Here is a 20,068-nt window from a genome sequence, read left to right on the forward strand (position 1 = left end):
AGTCTGCTTGTCTTAGTCTTCTTGTGCATAATCTTTAGAAGAAGCTTCCTGCTGGGACGACAGCCATGCAGACCAATTTGATGCAGTGTGCGGCGTATGGTCTGAGCACTGACAGACTGACCTCCCACCCCTTCAACCTCTGCAGCAATGCTGGCAGCACTCATACGTCCATTTCCCAAAGACAACCTCTGGTTAGGACGCTGAGCATGTGCACTCAACTCCTTTGGTCAACCATGGCGAGGCCTGTTCCGAGTGGAACCTGTCCTGTTAAACCACTGTATGGTCTTGGTCACCGTGCTGCAGCTCAGTTTCAGGGTCTTGGCAACCTTATAGCCTAGGCCATCTTTATGTAGAGCAACCATTCTTTTTTTTGATCCTCAGAGAGTTCTTTGCTATGAGGTGCCATGCTGAACTTCCAGTGACCAGTATGAGTGAGAGCGATAACACCAAATTTAACACACCTGCTCCCCATTCACACCTGAGACCTTGTAACACTAATGAGTCACAAAACATTGTTGAGGGAAAATGGCTAATTGGGCCCAATTTGGACATTGTCACTTAGGGGTGTACTCACTTTTGTTGCCAGCCGATTAGACATTAATGGCTGTGTGTTGAGTTATTTTGAGGGGACAGCAAATGTACACCTTTCACACGGGTGTTCCGCATGTCCGTATATCATCCTATTTTTTTGCGGATGACCATCCGCTGACATCCAATTTTCGTCCTTTCAGTTCTGTTCAGTTTTTTGGAACGGAAGAGAACCCTATTTTTGTTCCGTTTAAAAAACGGAACGGATGCAAAATCGGATGTCAGCGGTGTCATCCGCTGACATCCGCAATGCCCATAGACATACATCATGTCATCCGCAAACTGATGGGATGATATGTGGACATACGGAGCGGATGACACAAGTGTCATCAGCTTCGTGAAAAAAAATTAAAAAGTGCCGGAGCGGATCGCAATGCGGTCCGCTCCGTGTGAAAGAGCCCTTATACAAGCTGTACACTCAATACTTTACATTGTAGCAAAGTATTATTTCTTCAGTATTGTCACATGAAAAGATATAATAAAATATTTACAAAAATGTGAGGGGTGTACTCACTTTTGTGATATACTGTATATACACACACATTATAAATACCTTTTTTTCCCTTTTTTACAAGTGACCACATTCTTTCAGTTCTCAGCTGCATAAGAGTTGGGGAGAGAAGAAGCAGCTGCACAGGGAGCTTTCCAGTGAATAGCTGTGCAGCGGGGGGGTTGTCAGGACAAGTCTGATCATTGGGAGGAAAGTATCATTGCTAGAGAACTGACCACGCTGTATTCTCATGCCTAGTGTGGTCATTTTAATATGAAACCAAGGGGACTAGCAGGAACACCAAGGATTTCACACATAGGAAGCAACACAAAGAACAGGAGACTTTCTCATACAAAGTACATGATACAGCAGGCACAGTTTAGGAATATGAAGTGTTGGGGTAACAAATGTTTAAACTAGAAAAAAAAGACCAATGTGTCTGTCCATTTATAAATTGTAATTATTTATTTTTTTCCCTATTAACCGCTTCCATACAGAGCAGTTAGACCCCCTTCCTGCCCAGACCAATTTTCAGCTTTCAGCACTCTCACACTTTGAATGACAATTGCTCAGTCATGCTACACTGTAACCAAACAAAATTTTTATCATTTTTTTCACACAAATAGAGCTTTCTTTTGGTGGTATTTGATCACAACTGGGGTTTTTTTTTTTTTTCGTGATATAAGCAAAAAAAGAGCAAAAATTTTGCAAAAAAAACACTTTTTTTTAGTTTCTATTATAAAATTTTGCGACATTTTAAAAATTTCTGCAGGTTGCTATCTTAGAGTTACAGAGGAGGTCTAGGGCTCAAATTATTGCTCTTGCTCTAACGATCGCGACGATACCTCACATGTGTAGTTTGAACACTGTTTACATATGTGGGCGGGGTTTCCGTATGCGTTCGTTTCTGCGCGCGAGCTCGCGGGGACAGGGCGCTTTAATTTTTTTTTTTTTTACTATTTATTTTATTTATTATTTTTTATTTTTACACTGTTTTTAAAAAAAAAAAAAAAAAAATTGATCATTTTTATTTCTATTACAAGAAATGTAAACATTACTTGTAATAGAAAAAGGCACGACAGGACCTCTTTTTTGTGAGATCTGGGGTCAAAAAGTCCTCAGATCTCACAAGTACACTAAAAGATAGAAAAAATAAAAAATTAAAAAAAAATTAAATAAAATGAAAAAAAAAAAAAGGGACCTTTAAACTGGTTGCTAGGCAATGACGTTTGCCGTAGCTCCGGTCCTCCAAGACCATAGAGTCAAGTGAGGGCAAGCTTGCCCTCACTCGACATCCTGTCTGTGAGGATCTGGGACCGGATCGTTTTCCCCGCTGCCGGCGGGTCCGGTAAACGGGGAAAAGGACCAGAATGCAGCGGGAGGGGGGGGGGGGACCTCTTCCGCCACCCCGGAAGGGTGATCCCGCGGCGAATCCGCCGCTGGGACCACCCTTATCGGAAAGCCAACCGTCCACCGTTTAAAAAAATACCAGGGTTATGGCAGCTATCTGCTGCCATAACACCGGTATTTAGGTTTAAACGGACGACGTATATAAACCTTTTTGGACTTGGACATGGTGGCTGTATGAAGGGTGACAGGTACTCTGGTACTTTGCTGGGCAGGTGACAGGTACTCTGGTACTGATGAGCAAGTGGCAGGTACTCGAGTACTCCGATAGGCAGGTGACAGGTACTCGGGTACTCTTATGGGCAGGTGACAGGCAGGTGATAGGTACTGATGAGTAGTACTGATACTGATAGGTGATACTGATACTGTACTGATGATGGGTACGGATGATCAGTACTGATACTAATAGGTGATAGGTACTGATGGGTACTGATGAGTACTGATGAGTAGTGATGGGTAATGATGAGCAGGTGGCAAGTACTCGGGTACTTCAGGTGTCAGGTACTCTGATGAGCAGGTGGAAGGTACTCGGGTACTCTGTTGGGTAGGTGACAGGTACTTGGGTACTCTGATGGGTAGGTGACAGGTACTCGGGTACTCCGATGACGGGTACTCAAAGTACCAGAGTACCTGTCGTCAGAGTACCCGAGTACCTGTCATCAGAGTACCCGAGTACCTGTCATCAGAGTACCCGAGTACCCGTCATCAGAGTACCCGAGTACCCGTCATCAGAGTACCCGAGTACCCGTCATCAGAGTATCCGAGTACCCGTCATCAGCGTACCCGAGTACCCGTCATCAGAGTACCCGAGTACCCGTCATCAGAGTACCCGAGTACCCGTCATCAGCGTACCCGAGTACCTGTCATCAGAGTACCCGAGTACCTGTCATCAGAGTACCCAAGTACCCGTCATCAGAGTACCCGAGTACCTGTCACCAGCCCATCAGAGTACCTGTCATCAGAGTACCCAAGTACCTGTCATCAGAGTACCCGAGTACCTGTCATCAGAGTACCCGAGTACCTGTCATCAGAGTACCCGAGTACCTGTCATCAGAGTACCTGATGGGCTGATGACAGGTACTCGGGTACTTTGATGGGATAGTGACAGGTGCTCTTTATTGGGGGGGGGGGCAATCAGTGTGTTTAGGGTGCACTGTAGTTGGTAACTAGCTGTTACCACAATATCCTCCTCACACAGGATCAGTGTGTGAGGAGGAGAACACGGTGACAGCTAGTTACCGTGTTCTCTGATGACATTTGTGACCGGCTGTGATTGGACACAGCCGGTCACGTGGTAAAGAGCCAATTTCATTGGCTCTTTACCTAGATCGGGGATCGACTCTGTCCGAGGGACGAGCCTCGTCCCCGATCGCCGCGCTGCGCGCCCCCGGGGGCGCGCATTAAGGAAGGAACGAGCGGCTCGCGCTGGAGCCGCTCATGTGATCGGCTGTGATTGACACAGCCGATCACGTGGCAAACAGCCAATTTCATTGGCTGTTTACCTTGATCGGGGTTGGGCTCAGTCCGAGGGACGAGCCTCACCCCCGATCGCAGCGCTGCGCGCCCCCGGGGGCGCGCAGTAGCGGGGAGATCCGGGCGCCGTCATATGACGTCCGCCCGGATCGAGAAAGGATTTGTGCCGACGTCATTTGACATGACGCGGTACGGAAGGGGTTAAATTGTCCCAAGCATGTTTGAAGTCAACAGTAAATAGATTCAAACATGCTTGGGACAAACATAGATCTATAATAAAACAAAAAATGGGCAAACTCGATGGACTTCTCAGTCTTTTTTCTGCTGCCACTTTTCTATGTAGCCGTTTTATGCAACCAAAGGTCAGGGAATATGTATATAATATAATATATACAGTACACACTGTTGAGTATGCCTGTTGGGGAAAGACATGTTCTGTGTCAGACTGTTTCCAAATGGCCGATACCTCAATTTATTTTTTTTAAATCTCTTTTCCTGTTTGTGTAAGGATTTATGTACATTGATAGCTCCTGACTGCGGCCGGGGGAAAATGGGAACATGCAGCAAGAACGCAAACTGCATTTTTACCATGATTTTCATTTTCCCGTGGCCAGCAGTCAAAACGTTCCTATCCTGAACGCCGATTCTTCCGCATTCAGGAGAGGGAGGTTTAACCTCATCTAAAAATGCGGCAGCTTCTAAACCCTGCTAAAAGCCTGTATGTACATGGACAAAGGCTTTTATGGAGAGAAGTTTAGGAGCTTTGGCAAAAAAATGCCAAGAGTTCCTAAACTCAAGCCATAAATGATACAATTTTCCCTTAGATTTACCAAACCTAAACACTTGCAATTTGTATGCAACCAGGCAGCCCTTGCACTACATAGTTGAAGGTAAATTCACAGGAAATTGTATAATGTATTGCCAGCTTAATGGTCTCAAAAAGCTTCATTTAGAAGTCAAATTTTAGGTATCCCCTGCAATAGTAACAACTCTGTAAGGCCCAACCACTTCTAAAGGAATGCAGCTTTCTTCCCTACAACACTAACATTGCACACGTGGTTCTACTGAAAGCCCTTGTTCAGAATTAATCCGAGGGAAAGGACATGTTAAAACAAACCGCTCTTTCTTCACGACAGAAAAAGGTAGGAATCTGCAAAAAGTTTGCTAAAATCTCTGAAACTCAGTATACGAGGAGCATTCAAGTCAAAGCGGGACTTATGGGCCATACACACTATAAGATTTTCTGAAGATTTTTTCCTTTAGACTTACCAAAACCATATAATAAGAGGTCAAACCTAAACACTTTCAATTTGTATGCAATCTGGCAGGCCCTTGCACTACATAGAAAAGGTCAATCTGAAGGAAAAAGTCTTCAGAAAAATCTTATAGTGTGTATGGCCCTTTACTTGTATTAAAAGGGATGCTAGTGTGGCGGTATTACACGCACTAGTAAGTGGCAATTGTGTCCTATTACTGATAGGCTGCACACATGTCGCGGGACAGTCCAGAGACCGTTAATAAAGATGGTAGACAACAGTGTTAGTGCGTGGAACAGCTCCACCACAAAAACATTTCGAACAAGTGCCTAAATACATTGAGTTGCTGCCATGTGATTGGCTGATTAGCAATTTGTGATACCAAGCAATTGAACAGGTGTACCTAATAAAATGATTAGTGAGTGTACATGGAATGTGCAAGTTCCTGGTCTTTCATCTTGAACTTTGTAGTGGTCAGAGTTCAGCTCAAGCAACCTCTAAACTCCCCTCTATCCAAACTTTCACTTTTGTAGCCCACTCAGCAGCAGGTTGGGTTATTCCCCACATCACATGTAAACAAATAGAAAGGATGCTGGTGTGGTCAGTGTCCTTATACACTAATCAGCCTTAGGCCCCTTTCACACATGCTGTCCGTTTTTCCGTTTTTAATCCATCCGTTGACGGATGAAAACCAGACATCAATGTATCTCTATGTAAAAAAGGGATGACAACGGATGATCATCAGTTAACATCCGTTTTCATCCGCTTCCGTCAATGTCCGTTTTTTTGAACGGATGAATGCCCTATTTTTCATCCATCAAAAAAAACGGATCGGAGGAAAAACGGATGAAAACGGATGAAAAACGGATGACAACGGATGAAAAACGGATGACAACGGATGAAAATGGATGACAATGGATGAACAACGGATGACAACGGATGAAAAACAGATAACAACTGATGAAAAACGGATGAAAAACGGATAACAACTGACAAAAAACGGATGAAAAATAGATGACAACTGATGAAAAACGGATGAAAAATGGATGAAAAACGGATGGAAAACTGATACATTTTGACGTGACTGAACTGATGAACTGAACGGACTGTATGTGTGAAAGGGGCCTTAACATTATGACCACTGATAGGTAAATTAATTATCTTGTGACAATGGCATCTGAAAGTGGGTGGACATGTCCCTGAAGTTGATGTGTTGAAGGCAGAAAAAAAAAAATGGGCAAGTGTAAGGAATTGTGCAGCTTTGACAAAAGGCAAAAAATTGTAACGGCTAGATGACGGAGTCAAAGCAACTCAAAACTTCAGCTATTGTGGAATGTTCCCAGTCTGCAGTGGTCAGGACCCACCAAAAGAGCTACAAGGAAAAAAAACAAGTGACGAGGTCATGAGGGCCAATGGCATGGGGAGCAGAGGCTGGCCCATGTAGTCTGATCCAATAGAAGAGCTACTGCAGCTCAAATTGCTGAAAAAGTTAATGCTGGTTCCAATAGAAAGGAGTCAGAACACACAGTGCATCGCAGATTGTTGTGTATTGGTCTGCATAGCCGCAGACTGGTCAGGGATTCTATGCTGAGCTGTGTCCACAGCCAAAAGTGCCTACAATGGGCACATGAGCATTAGAACAAGGTGGCCTGGTCTGATGAGTTTAGGAATGCTTTGAGGAACAGGAGTTTGAGGTGTTGACTTGGCCTCCGAATTCTCCAGATCTTAATCCAATCGAGCATCGTGGTATTTGCTGGAAAAACCCAGTCCGATCCATGGAGGCCCCACCTCACAGCTTACAGGACTTCAAGGATCTGCTACTAATAGATTGCTGCCAGATACCACAGCATAACTTTAGAGGTCTAGTGGAGTTCATGCCTCAACAGGTTATGGTGGGTGGTCATCATTTTATGACTGATGTATGCACACATGCCCATATTTATTTAATATAATAGGCTAAATATGGGCATGTGTCCATCTAATAGCACTGATGTCACAGGCATCCCGCCCCTTTGTTTACATGCACTGCGGGGTGGGAAATGACCTGGCTTGCAGCTGTCTGGACTTCAAAAAAGAGCAAAGTGGGAATTCAGATAGAAAGGAGTTCAGAAGACGCCTGAGCTATAGTAGTGAGTCACTAAACTAGGACAACAAAGTGTGTAAAGCCTGAACACCCGTCCTGCCTTAACATCAGTTAATGACTAGACAGAGAAAGTAGAAACCTATAGAAAGCAATTGATAAAGCAAATCTGCATTAGTACCTTCCATACTTCCAGAACATCCCCGTGAGGGTAAACACAGTTCTCGAACGGGGAACGGGGTATGGATTTATACGCTTCATGGAAACGAGGTCTTCCTGTCTGGGTCTGAATTGGGCAGTATCCTTTCCAGGAGTAAACGCAGCTCCCGCACTGGATGTATGTAATGGCGAGGGGTGCTGAGCGTGTTGAAGGGTCCAATGAGGCTGGCCGCTAGAAATTATATTGTCACTGATGGATCAATTGTTTGCCTGATGAATCTTTTCCTGCTGGGAGGGATCTACAGTTGAGGGGGGGTCTATAGATGCTGGGAGATCTGGTATTGCTGGCAGAGGTCTGTTGTTGCTAGAGTGGATCTATTGGTGCTGGGGGAATTTTGTTGCAGAAGGTCTATTGTTTCTGGCTGCAGGGAATCTAATTTACTGCCTTTCTTGTTATCAGTAGCAAATTGTACAAACTACTTAGCCCAACAAAGTGATACTTGGTTCTGTATTCTATAAATAGGGCGGTATTCGAAGGGGGATAGGGGGTGGAACCAAGGGTCAGTGTCCAGAGGTGGGTAGAAGGCACAAGGGGTGACTCAGAAAGAGAGTACCTGAACCTATTCTCTGAGAAAAAAAAATCCTGATCCTTTCACTTCCTGCCCCAATGTCAAAGTATCACAGGAACAGGAAGTAATAAAAAATCTCTATGGGGGACACAAAAAAACAAAAAAATATTTTTTAAAAGGGGCGGTCTGTGTTTTCATGTGCTTTTGCCTTTAACTTCTTAGTCTAGTGTCACAGAGCAAAGCAGCGAGGGAATCTGCCCAATGGGGATGCAGACAACATAAAGAAAAAAAAAATAGAAAAGAAAAAAACCGATAACAGGGTTAGGAGGGCCCTTGCTCATGAGCGCTTACAAAAAGAAAAATGGGTAAGTGATTCAAAAAGGTAGTAACTGTGTGGGAATACGTTTGGGAAAGTTCAATTAGATACAGTAGAGGCAGGATAGATTTCAGTGATGAGTTTTGTGGGATAGGATATCATCACCTGATCAATGATGTGGCCATACACTACCCGACCATTTAATTTTATCTACTTTTATCGTCTCATTTAGAACAATAATATTCCTGTAAAAAAAATTACTTTGGCTGAAGCTGGACTATAAATCTCACACACAAGATTTAAAATGCCTTACCTTCCATTTCAGTCTTGGCTTTTTTGGCTTTTTCTCGATAAATATTTTCTAAGCGCTTTTGTTTTTCCTCTTCTCTTTTTCTCTGTGCCAATGTTCGTTGGTTGACATCCTGGAAATCCACCTAATATACATAGCAACATTAGAGGCTGAAAAAGGTAATCTATTCAAATTAACCTAAAATGTATACAATATGTTGACTAAAAAAAAAAAAAAAAAATCCAGACCGATAAATATAACCAGTTTACAGTTTTACTGCTACAGGGTGGCTGTTCTGTGCAGAAACATTGTGTGTAATATACACACATATATACATACATACACACATATATATATATATATACACATACACACACACACATATACATACACACACACACATTCTGCACCTCTGGTCTGGGTAGGGGTTGCGCAGGCGCGCTGCTTCTGCTGTGATTATTCACAGCAGAAGCTGATTAGCAGTTGCAATGTAAGCAATGCAGAGCTTGTTTTCCTGCAAAGCAGGGGAAAAAATCCAGCACATCCCTTAGTGAAAGCACCACACACTACATACAAAAACACAGGTTAGGCACACATTTAACCCTTTGATCGCCCCAGATGTTTAACCCCTTCCCAGCCAGTGCCATTAGCACAGTGACCACGCATATTTGTAGCACTGATCACTGCATTAGTGTCACTGGTTCCCACAGTGTCAAAAGCACAGGGCCTGATGTCACAGTGTCAGATTGTTCTCCGCCATTACTAGTATAAATAAAAAAAAAAAAAAAAACATGTTTGGGTTTAACTTTCTAGCTGGTAATTTATCTATTTTAGAGCGATTTGAATGGGTATAGTGTTAGAATCCTAAAAGTTCATCTCTGACCCACTTACACACACCTTAGCCACACTCCTCTGCTTCCGACTATGGGGGAGCTTGTAACTTCCTCTCATGGCCAATCACCAGCTCTGAACATTGTCATGTGAATGAGAAAGTGTCATCATTAACTGTGTGTGTAAGCTCAAACACCTTTCAACAGGGAGCTTACACAAGAGCTGCAGAGTAACAAAGCCATTGGGAGCCAAGTAAAAGTGGGTTGGGGAGGGAGCCGATGAGTGTGTCAGCTTACGTTTCCTTTAAAGCTCACAAAAAGCAAAAGGTGTTCAATCTTACTGTAAAACAGCCACTTTCCAAGTAGAAAATCCTGTCCACTGCCAGCATGCTTAAAAGAAAAACCCTTGCTTTCCTGCTGTGTCAGACCTATAGCTCTGCAATCACCAAAGCTCATGCCTGAGTCAGAGCTCAGCAGGGAGTATTCCAAAGCTGTGCAGAGAGTCCATTGCTTCCACACAGAAAGCAAGGGTCCTTCACTGCTTCATGCTGGCAGGACACAGGCTTTTCTAAAAAAAATTCTACTAAAATAGTCTAAATCATGCGAAAAGCAAGTCAAAAGTACTAATGCATCACGTGTTCTGGTGAAAAAAATCTGAGCTCATCTCTATATTGCAGAGGGAAATTCAGCACTGGGACAATGCTAAAGTGATAAAACAATCCAGACTTCTTGTTCTGCTAGTCCTATGACGTGTGATCTCAGCATGCTGCCTCCTCCACAGTACTGGCTGCACACAACAAGCTTAGAACTTTACCATTTTTCTTTGTTTCAGGAAGTGGAACCCTAAAGAAAGTTTCTTGTACGCCTCCCCGAATTTCTCATGCCATTCTTGCACAGCCTTAATAGCCAAAGTCTTCATTTTCTGAGCCACTTCCTTGGGCGGTGGTAGTGGCTGTTCATAGTCTGTCTCTACAGTGAGCTCCAGGAACTCCTGGAAGTTATCAATCAACAGGGTGCGGAACTGATGAGACCTGGTAAACAGCTCGCTGACGATCTGAAAAGCAGACAGACGGATCTCTGCATGTTCCTGGTTCAGCTGCGTCATCAGGAGGTGATACACATGGCGGATATGTTCATCAGATGACCTTGAAAATGAGACAAAATAAGATATGTGGATATCATGTATACCCCACTACATACTCAATAGTGTATTGTCATTGGAATTCTTCAGAAAACTTAATTTTGGGTGTTTAGAACAACCAACAATTTTTCATACTGTGCTATGAATTAGCAGGTTTATGGCCACCATCCCCAGGAATATAAATTCCTATAGATGCCTCAATGCCCTGTTTGCCAAGCAACGCAAAATGACAGACATGTGAAGAGCGAAGGACCTCCCGACCCCAGCATTCATGCCTACCAGTTGGCCCCTAGCACGGTATTGTGGGAGGATGAAGAGCAAGGGACATGTTGTCACCACCTTCTCCAACAATCATGTTTTATATGTTTTTTTGAACACTGTTTAACATGGATGTATGCAATAAGGGTGTCATGTTTTTACAAACTGGAAGACCTTAATAATCTTGTTTTTATGATCTTTTGCAATTAATAAAATCAATATATTTTATGTAAAAATCGGTTTTGCAATTGCCCACATAATCCCACCCCCCTAACAGGATTAACAATTTTTGAAAACTTATAGGGATGATGGCAATTAACCCTTAGAGTGCCTAGAGATAATAATACATTTAGGGATAGGAAAGCTTGTCAGATTTGATGGGAAGATGGATGGAGCCAGAGGTTCACCTTCCAGCAGGACAACGACCCTAAACATACAGCCAGAGCTGTTAAAAAACGAGGCTCTCGCGCGGTTATGGGTGGAGTATGCCGGGAGGGTTGATCCCGGAAGAAGTCACGACGCACGTGATGCAACGCGTAGGACAACACGGAGGAGACCCGGAAGTTACATACCCGGAAGAGACGTACAGACCTACTGCACACCACGCTTTTCATCGTTTTTTTATATGTGAGTTTTACTATTTTTTATTCAATAAATGGAGTTAATTACTACACCATGAGAGGCCTTGTATTTGTACCCCACATTAAGTGACCTACAGGAGTAGCGGAGAACACCACCGGGGCCCTACCCATAGGACCCCAGGAGAACCCCATTCATAGGACCCCAGGAAAAGATCCATATCCCCACAGAGGTTACACCATTGCCAGAGACCAATAGGAATTGGTGGATACCAGGCACAATTTGGAGGGACCCAACCATAGGACCCCCGGAGATATCGCTATACCCCCTAAGGCTTTATTACAAGAAAGTGACAGGTGAGAGGCCAACCACACAGCTAGGGGGCACCCAACTGTACATCACCTGCACTTTCTTATGCGGTACCTGGTAATGTTTAAGCTGCATGCTTACCTTGGATAGAAACGACCACGAGTACCCAGTATTTGGTTTAGAGATTATATCCACAATCCTAGAACCACAAGTGAAGAGACGTTTTTGGAATCATCACCTAGTTCACCCTACCATGCATTAAAAGGACATTTTACCCTTTTAGATAACCAGTCGGTTATCGCACTATTTTTTATAGGATTTTAATTTATTCACCTCATTGGTTATTAATAGCATTTACCTTTCTTTGTTCTGGCTCATACTTACCTATCACTTGGGATATTAAAATTCACAAGCCAAGTTTGTGATATCATTTGCACTGTCAGCCCCTTATGTGTATATATAGCACAGGTTTTGAATTATTGTTTGCAATTATATTCATTTATTTCACTCATGGTACATCCCATTGCACAAGTCACTTTTGGATAGTAGCTTTTGCACCATCCTTTCAGCACTGTACTGTCGCACATTGAACATGTATTCCCTTTGGATTATTTTTAAATTAAGTGTTCTTGCATGGCAAGACCACTTACTGTTATCTCGCATATATATTCTTGTTATAGCCAAATTTACCACCCTAACTCCTCCCACAGTTTTTACACTACATAGACCCGTAATATTACGAAACGTTGTTCCTGATTGGTGTGCTATTACTTTGTGGAACATTTCGCCGAATGGTTCAAGAAATATCAGCGTTTTTTGTGGCGAAATCGGTCCCATAGGAATGAATGGCGGAATGTTCAAAACTAGAGTGGGAGCTGAGAAAAGCTTGAGTGGGATCTGAAAAATCAGGACATGATTTCTAAACTGCCACCACTCCCTCATTTTCATCCCACCTACACAAATCTTATATCAAAACGTTCAGCTATCCCTGCTGCCACTAAAAATGTCCACGGCTAAGCCATAGTCCTGATAGTTTTCACAATTTCTTAACTGCTGCCACTCCCACACCCACACACACACACAACACGGCAAGAACACTTCACACAATTTCCCTGGAATTTGTATGTTTTCTAGTTTTTATATGTATTTATTTTATATACAGTTGTGTTCAAAATTATTCAACCCCGACTGAAATTGATTGTTTTGGCCAGTTTGACATTGATTTTGATCATTCAGTCATCCTGCTTACAATTAAATCAAAGAGGCACGTGTAGGTCAGACAAATATAACATAACATTTATAATGAAATAACCACAAATGTCTTTTCTGTGCTCACATCATTATCAGTTTTATTCAACCCCCAAGTGACATTCAATCTTAGTACTTCGTAGAACATCCTTTTACCGTTATAATAGCTTTTAAACGTGAAGCATAGCTTGACACAAGTGTCTTGCAGCGATCTACGGGTATCTTCGCCCATTCGTCATGGACAAAAGCCTCCAGTTCAGTCACATTCTTAGGCTTGTGCACTGCAACTGCTTTCTTTAAGCCCCACCAGAGGTTCTCAATCGGATTTAAGTCTGGTGACTATGATGGCCACTCCAAAATGTTCCAGCCTTTAATCTGCAACCATGCTCTAGTGGACTTGGAGGTATGCTTGGGATCATTGTCCTGTTGAAAGGTCCAACGTCTCCCAAGCCTCAGGTTTGTGACGGACTGCATCACATGGTCATCCAATATCTCCTGGTACTGAAGAGAATTCATGGTACCTTGCACACGCTGAAGCTTCCCTGTACCTGCAGAAACAAAACAGCCCCAAAGCATGACTGACCCCCCGCCATGCTTCACGGTAGGCAAGGTGTTCTTTTCTTCATAGGCCTTGTTCTTCCTCCTCCAAACATAGAGTTGATCCATGGGCCCAAACAGTTCTAATTTTGTTTCATCAGTCCACAGAAAACTTCTGTGGTTTGTCCACATGACTTTTGGCATACTGCAGTCGACTCTTCTTATTCTTTGGAGACAGCAAGGGGGTGCGCCTGGGAGTTATGCGCCGTATTGTCTGAGCAGAAACTTCAGTACCCACATCTGACAATTCTTTTCTCAGTTCCTCAGCAGTCACACAGGGACTTTTCTCCACTCTACGCTTCAGGTAGCGCACAGCAGTTGAAGTCAGCATCTTCTTTCTGCCACGACCAGGTAGCGTTTCAACAGTGCCCTTTGCCTTGAATTTGCGAATGATGCTTCCTATGGTGTCTCTTGGTATGTTTAACATCTTTGCAATCTTCTTATAGCCATTGCCCTTCCTGTGAAGAGTAATCACCTCTTCTCTTGTCTTTCTGGACCATTCTCTTGACTTCAAGATGTTTGTAACCACACCAGTAAATGTCTAGAAGGAGCTGAGTATCACAGTCATTTTAAAGCTGCCTAATTGGTGCTTATTGGGCTTTATTGCTGCTCCCTGACATCCACAGGTGTTTTCAATACCTGATTGAAAACACTTCAATGAACCTCTGTTCTTCAGAGTGGTAGTCTTTAAGGGGTTGAATAATTGTGTCAATGAAGAATTCACAAAATAAACATTTACTACTGTATTACAAAACCAATTGATGTCATTTTAGTTGCATATGGTTCTTTAAGAAGTCCTTGTAGGATTTCATTCTGAATACAATTACAAATGTACACTAAATTCCCTAAAACCCTTTACAGCATTGGGGGTTGAATAATTTTGAACACAACTGTATGTACTGTACTATGCAAGATTTTTAGTGCTTTTATTTTTATGAGATAGTTTACAGGACTTATTTTCGAATACATCTCTAGTCCAAACAGACACACACCACGGTCTTACTGATTTGCCTATTTCTATACCCATTGCACATTTTGCATTTTGTGCAAAGAGGTAGCGCAGCACTCCTACACACCCCTATACAGCCAGAGCTACAATGGGATGGTTTAGATCAAAGCATATTCACGTGCTAGAAAGGCCCAGTCAAAGTCCAGACCTAAATCCAATTGAGAATCAATCGGATAGAGCTTGAGCTATTTTGCAAAGAAGAATGGGCAAAAATTTCACTCCAAGGTGAAAAGCTGGTAGAGACATCCCTGAAAAGACTTGCAGCTGTATTTGCAGTGAAAGGTGGATCTACAAAGTATGGACTCAGGGGGGCTGAATACAAATGCAGACACACTTTTCATATATTTATTTGTAAAAAATGTTGAAAAACATTTATCATTTTCCTTCCATTTCACAATTATGTGCCACTTTGTGTAGGTCTATTACATAAAATCCCAATAAAATACATTTACATTTTTGGTTGCAACATAACAAAATTTTAAGGGGTGTGAATACTTTTTCAAGGCACTGTATCTGAATTGATTTAAGTATTTGCTATGGGCTGTTCCCTACAAAAAAAAAAAAAAAAAAAAAGACAGAAAATTTTGGGGGGAAAAAAAAAAAACGAATTTTCTGTAGTTTGCTAAAAAAAAATTTGCAAACAGGTAATTTCCTTCACGGATGTGCGCTGATGAGGCTGCATTGGTGGACATTGATAAGCAGAACACTTATAGTCAGTGCTCTGGCGATCAATGCTGATGTCCCTTTCACACAAGCCAGTTATTGGCTCTCTTTAACCTCTCCTCATGATGTCAGCATGGGAAAGGAACTGCCAATAAATGGCTTGTGTTAACATCCATGATCAGCCATGATTGAACACAGCCGATCATGTGGTAAAGAGCTGCTGATTGGCTCCTTGCCTCGATCTGTGATCAGCTGTGTCCAGCAGGCGCGATCATAGGAGGAGATCATATGACGGCCTCCCAGAACTGCCCGCTGGCGCTGTATTATACATTATTATTATACAGGATTTATATAGCGCCAACAGTTTGCGCAGCGCTTAACAAAATTAAGGCAGACATTACAGTTACACTACAATTTGGAATAAGAGGAATCAGAGGGACCTGCTCGTTAGAGCTTACAATCTAAAAGGGAGGGTCAATTGATAGAAAAGGTAATAGCTGTGGGGGATGAGCTGATGAAGAAAGTGAAACAGTGTTACTAGTTAGTAGCCGGGTAGGCTTCTTTAAAGAGAAGGGTTTTCAGGGATTGTCTAAAGATGGATAGATTATGGGACAGTCAGACAGATTGGGGTAGAGAGATCCAAAGAATGGGAGAAGCTCTGGAGAAAGCATGGGAAGAGGTGACAAGGGAGCTAGAGAGCAGGAGGTCTTGGGAGGACCGAAGAGAGCGGCTTGGTTGATATTTTGAGATCAGGTTAGTGATGTAGCTGGGGGCAGAGTTGTGGATGGCTTTGTAAACTATTGTTAGCGCTTTGAATTTTATTCGTTGGGTGAGTGGAAGCCAGTGGAGGGATTGGCAGAGAGGGGTGGAGGACACTGAACGGTTGGTAAGGTGGATAAGTCTTGCAGCAGTATTCATTATGGATTGAAGAGGGGATAATCTATGTAAGGGTGATCCAATGAGGAGGGAGTTACAGTAGTCGAGGCGAGAGATAACCAGGGCGTGAATTAAAAGCTTGGTGGGGTCATAGGTTAAAAAGGATTTTTTTTTTTGCTGTACTGCGACATTGCGGCGGACAGATCGCACCCGTGACTGACATTTTTGGGGTTACCAGTGACATTTCTACAGTAATCAGTGCTTTACATATGCACTGTTACTGCAAAATGACACTGGCTGGGAAGGGGTTAACTTTATTGGGGAAGGAGGGGTTAAGTGTGTCCCTAGGGGCGTGCTTCTAACTGTGATTGGACATGGCTACTGGTGTAGGAACAGTGATCAACGGTCCTACATAGTAGAACCGTATGATCACTATTCATACACAGGGGAGAATGACAGGCGGCTTGTTTACATTAGCCGCCTGCCTTTCTCCCTTCACGGCAGACGATCGCGAGTGACCGGCGGACATCGGGTCTGCCGGTCACACGCACAGACTTCCCAGGGAACGAGCCGGGGCGGGCACGCGCTCGCCTGCTATTGGCTCACAAGCAAGTGACAGGCTAGTGACGTACCCATACGTCACTTTGCCTGCCCGGGGCTGACCGCCGCAGTATATGTACTTGCGGCGGTCGGCAACCGGTTAAATAATGCCCTTGCTATAGGTATAGGCCATTTACGTATCTCATGGAGCCTGCCTGGAAAACGTTGCTAAGAGATGCCTAGCTGTTACTATTCCTCTTCACCATCACAGGAGTGAGCTCTCAAATACTGAGCTCAAAGTTACTGGATTAGGGGAGAGAAAGGGCATGTGAGGGGGACTGAATAAGAGAAAGGATCTCACTCACAACTGGCTACATCCTAGTCTAGTCTCAGAGGCTTCCTGAGGTATAGAAACGGCCTACACCTATAGTAAGGGCATTATTCAACTTTGGTCATAGCTTCACAATTTGTTTTTATCTACAGACACTTCTTACCTGCATAGGTTGTTTTTTTGGTAAAGGTGAACCTTGCTATTAACCACTTGCAGACCTCGCTATAGCCGAATGGTCTTCCCTTTTAGTAAAGGTGAACCATGCCATCAAGTTCAGCATGCTTTCCAAACAGCATCATGAAAGCGCACTGCATTAAATATTTTATTTGTAACATTTTGTTCAAAGGAATTATATTAACCCTTTCGCTGCCAGAGCTGTTTTTGCGGGGGGGGGGGGGGGGTTGCACAGGTTTAAAAAAATATTTTAGGCCTGAAGATTGCATAAACTCCCAAAACATTTTTTTTTTTTTTTTTTTTTAGAAAATATATAGACAGACACCCTAGAGCAGTGATGGTGAACCTTGGCACCCCAGATGTTTTGGAACTACATTTCCCATGATGCTCATGCACTCTGCAGTGTAGTTGAGCATCATGGGAAATGTGGTTCCAAAATATCTGGGGTGACAAGGTTCACCATCACTGCCCTAGAGAATAAAATGGTGGTAGTTTTGTTTTTTTATTTTCTGCAAAAGATGTAGTAAATGCAAAATTTCAGTAAAAAAAATAGACTAAAGTTAGTTTTAGGGCACACAAATGCAATAAATTACCCAATTTTTTATAAAAGATGGGAGGTTGATAAGTAAATAGATACCCAACTTATTAAACCTTATATTTGCGTGTGCCAGTGAAATGGCAACAAACTTCAACACCCTTTATTTTTTTATAGATGACGCTTTAAAAGCCTAAACAGGTCATCAGTTTAGCGTTACGGAGGAGTTCTGGTGACAGAATTATTGCTCTTACTCCAGCATGAGCAGCAATATGCAACATGTGTATCGCAATTCAACGTTTTAATGTGTAGGCACCCTCGAAGCGTGCGTTTATGATCGTATGTGCCTATATGTGGGGGAGGGCTCAAAATTTCTTGGAGGTGAGGGAATTTTATGTGCTTTGGTGTAACTTTTTACTTTTTTACTTAATTTTTGAATTCATGACATGGGGACAAAAAGTCCCCTATGTGATGATTTTCTTTGTAGCGCCCTCCTTGTTTGGTGCTATTGAGAGAGTATAGCTTTGAGCTCTGTCTGCTTACCTGAGGAGCTGCAGGTAAATCTATATTGCTCTCTGCCTATCAGAGAACAGGATCTATTTTGGAGGTCTGCTCATTGTGCTCAGTATGCGATTCATTCGGGCTGAAGAGTGTTTCACGCTGGTCCAATAGGGAGGCATGTTGGACAGTGGGAGGAAACCTGACGAATGGGGCATAGGCTTTTGATACAGTCCTGGTGATTGGCAGAGGGCAGGTCGCCTTGTGCATTCTGGGATACTGTATAAAAGCCAGGAGCACATGTGCTGCTGGGTCTTTGGCTGGAGAGTGGAGTCCGAGGGAGAGGGGGCAGCTGCCTCCTCCTCTGTAGAGGTGCCATGCAGCCGCAGGAAGTTGTCCTGAGGGCCAGGGGAGTGGTGGAGAGGAGCTGAACCTAGAGGTCCAGGAGAGCTGACTGAGAAGGGAGACACTGGAGACCCTGGGACAACAGTATCTTGAGTACAGGGACTCGTGTTAAGGGGCCTGACCTGAGGGGGGCCACCCCTGCTAGTAGGACAGTCAGTGGACGGGTGTCAGCCGAAGAAGAGAGAGACTATTATAGGGAGTGTTCTGAAGATAACTAGTTGTTCACCAAGTCATCTTAAGGATAAGGAGGCTTAATCTACATTCATCTATAGTGGCAGGATGAATCAACAGCCTGGCTGTTCCAAATCTATAGTAAAGCATAAGAAGATAGGAGTCCTCAATAAACTGAAAAGTTAAAGTTAGAGTATCCCACTATTTCCTTCTCCTATTAGCATTTTACAATAAACCACAAAACAACCAAATACCCTGGATTGATTATTGGAGTGTGAACCAAGGAGAATCAAGGGCTTGCCTTTACTTATGGCAGGGTGCTGGTAACCTGGGGGAACCTACAGAGTGAATATCAAGCAGTCCCTACGGGGGCAGTGCTACATCTTTAATAAGACATCTGGAGTCTAAATGACTCTGGATGTCTCCCCTGTGCTCTAATGAGATAGCACTGCATTACATTCTTTCCCGGAAAATGGGGCCAGGGAAACCGACAGGGGGACCCAGAGGTGACGTTTTACATGTTGCTTCTGGGTCAGCAACAAGAAGGGGAGGAAAGTGCCCTTCCCCCCTACCTGGTGACACCCGACATGCTGGTTCCCGGCCCACAGATGGGAAAGCAGAGACTAAAATACATGGCGGGGTGTGGGCTGTACGGTGTACAGACGTGGCAATAAAGGGTTAAAATGCCATAAAAAAAAAAAAAAAAAGACCCTTTATAGTCTTAAAGTGTTACTAAACCCACAACAGTTAAATTAGTCTGCAGTAAAGCATGCTTATTATACTCACTGTGGAACCGAAGGTATTAATCCTCTACATTGTGTAAAAAGGCTGTTTGATCCTGTATGCACAGATCCTCCTCTTCTTCCACTGACTCCAGATCATATCTGGATAAGACAGAGCCTTTGGAGTCACTCTGGAGTCACTCTGCACATGCTCAGTTAGGTGTGTATTGCTACAGAGGTGTTTTTTTTTTTCTTGGGAGAGTGCATGTGATCAGCACAGAGCCAATCAGCACTGTCCCGACAGAGGGTCAGGAGCCCTGCAGCCTCATAGGACAGCTAAGTGCAGTATAAAAAAACTCCTCCTACAAGCTTCACCAGGAACTGATCGAAATCACAAGACTGCTATATACTGCTGATGAGAAAAGGTATTTAGCAGTTTACATTTACTAAAATAATTGCATTTCCATGTTCCGTGTACTGTGGCAGACCAGATATAGTGAATGTAGGCTCCTGGGTTTAGTAACACTAAATAAAAGTGACCAAAAACAATCACAC

At 43.3% G+C, this 20,068-nt stretch overlaps 1 protein-coding gene across 1 annotated transcript in view; it reads right to left on the bottom strand.

The window, feature by feature from the left end:
* Positions 1-20,068, bottom strand: part of UVSSA (UV stimulated scaffold protein A) — a 176,657-nt gene that overhangs the window by 146,056 nt on the left and 10,533 nt on the right. Inside the window, exons 3-4 of the mRNA XM_082262082.1 lie at positions 10,272-10,602; positions 8,652-8,772 (exon numbers count right to left, since the gene is read on the bottom strand). Of these exons, the coding sequence (XP_082118208.1) occupies positions 8,652-8,772; positions 10,272-10,602 (452 nt within the window). The remainder of the gene's footprint in view (positions 1-8,651; positions 8,773-10,271; positions 10,603-20,068) is intronic.

Source organism: Pelophylax lessonae (assembly GCF_965119305.1).
Source record: "Pelophylax lessonae genome assembly, chromosome: 1".
NCBI classification, from domain to species: domain Eukaryota; kingdom Metazoa; phylum Chordata; class Amphibia; order Anura; family Ranidae; genus Pelophylax; species Pelophylax lessonae.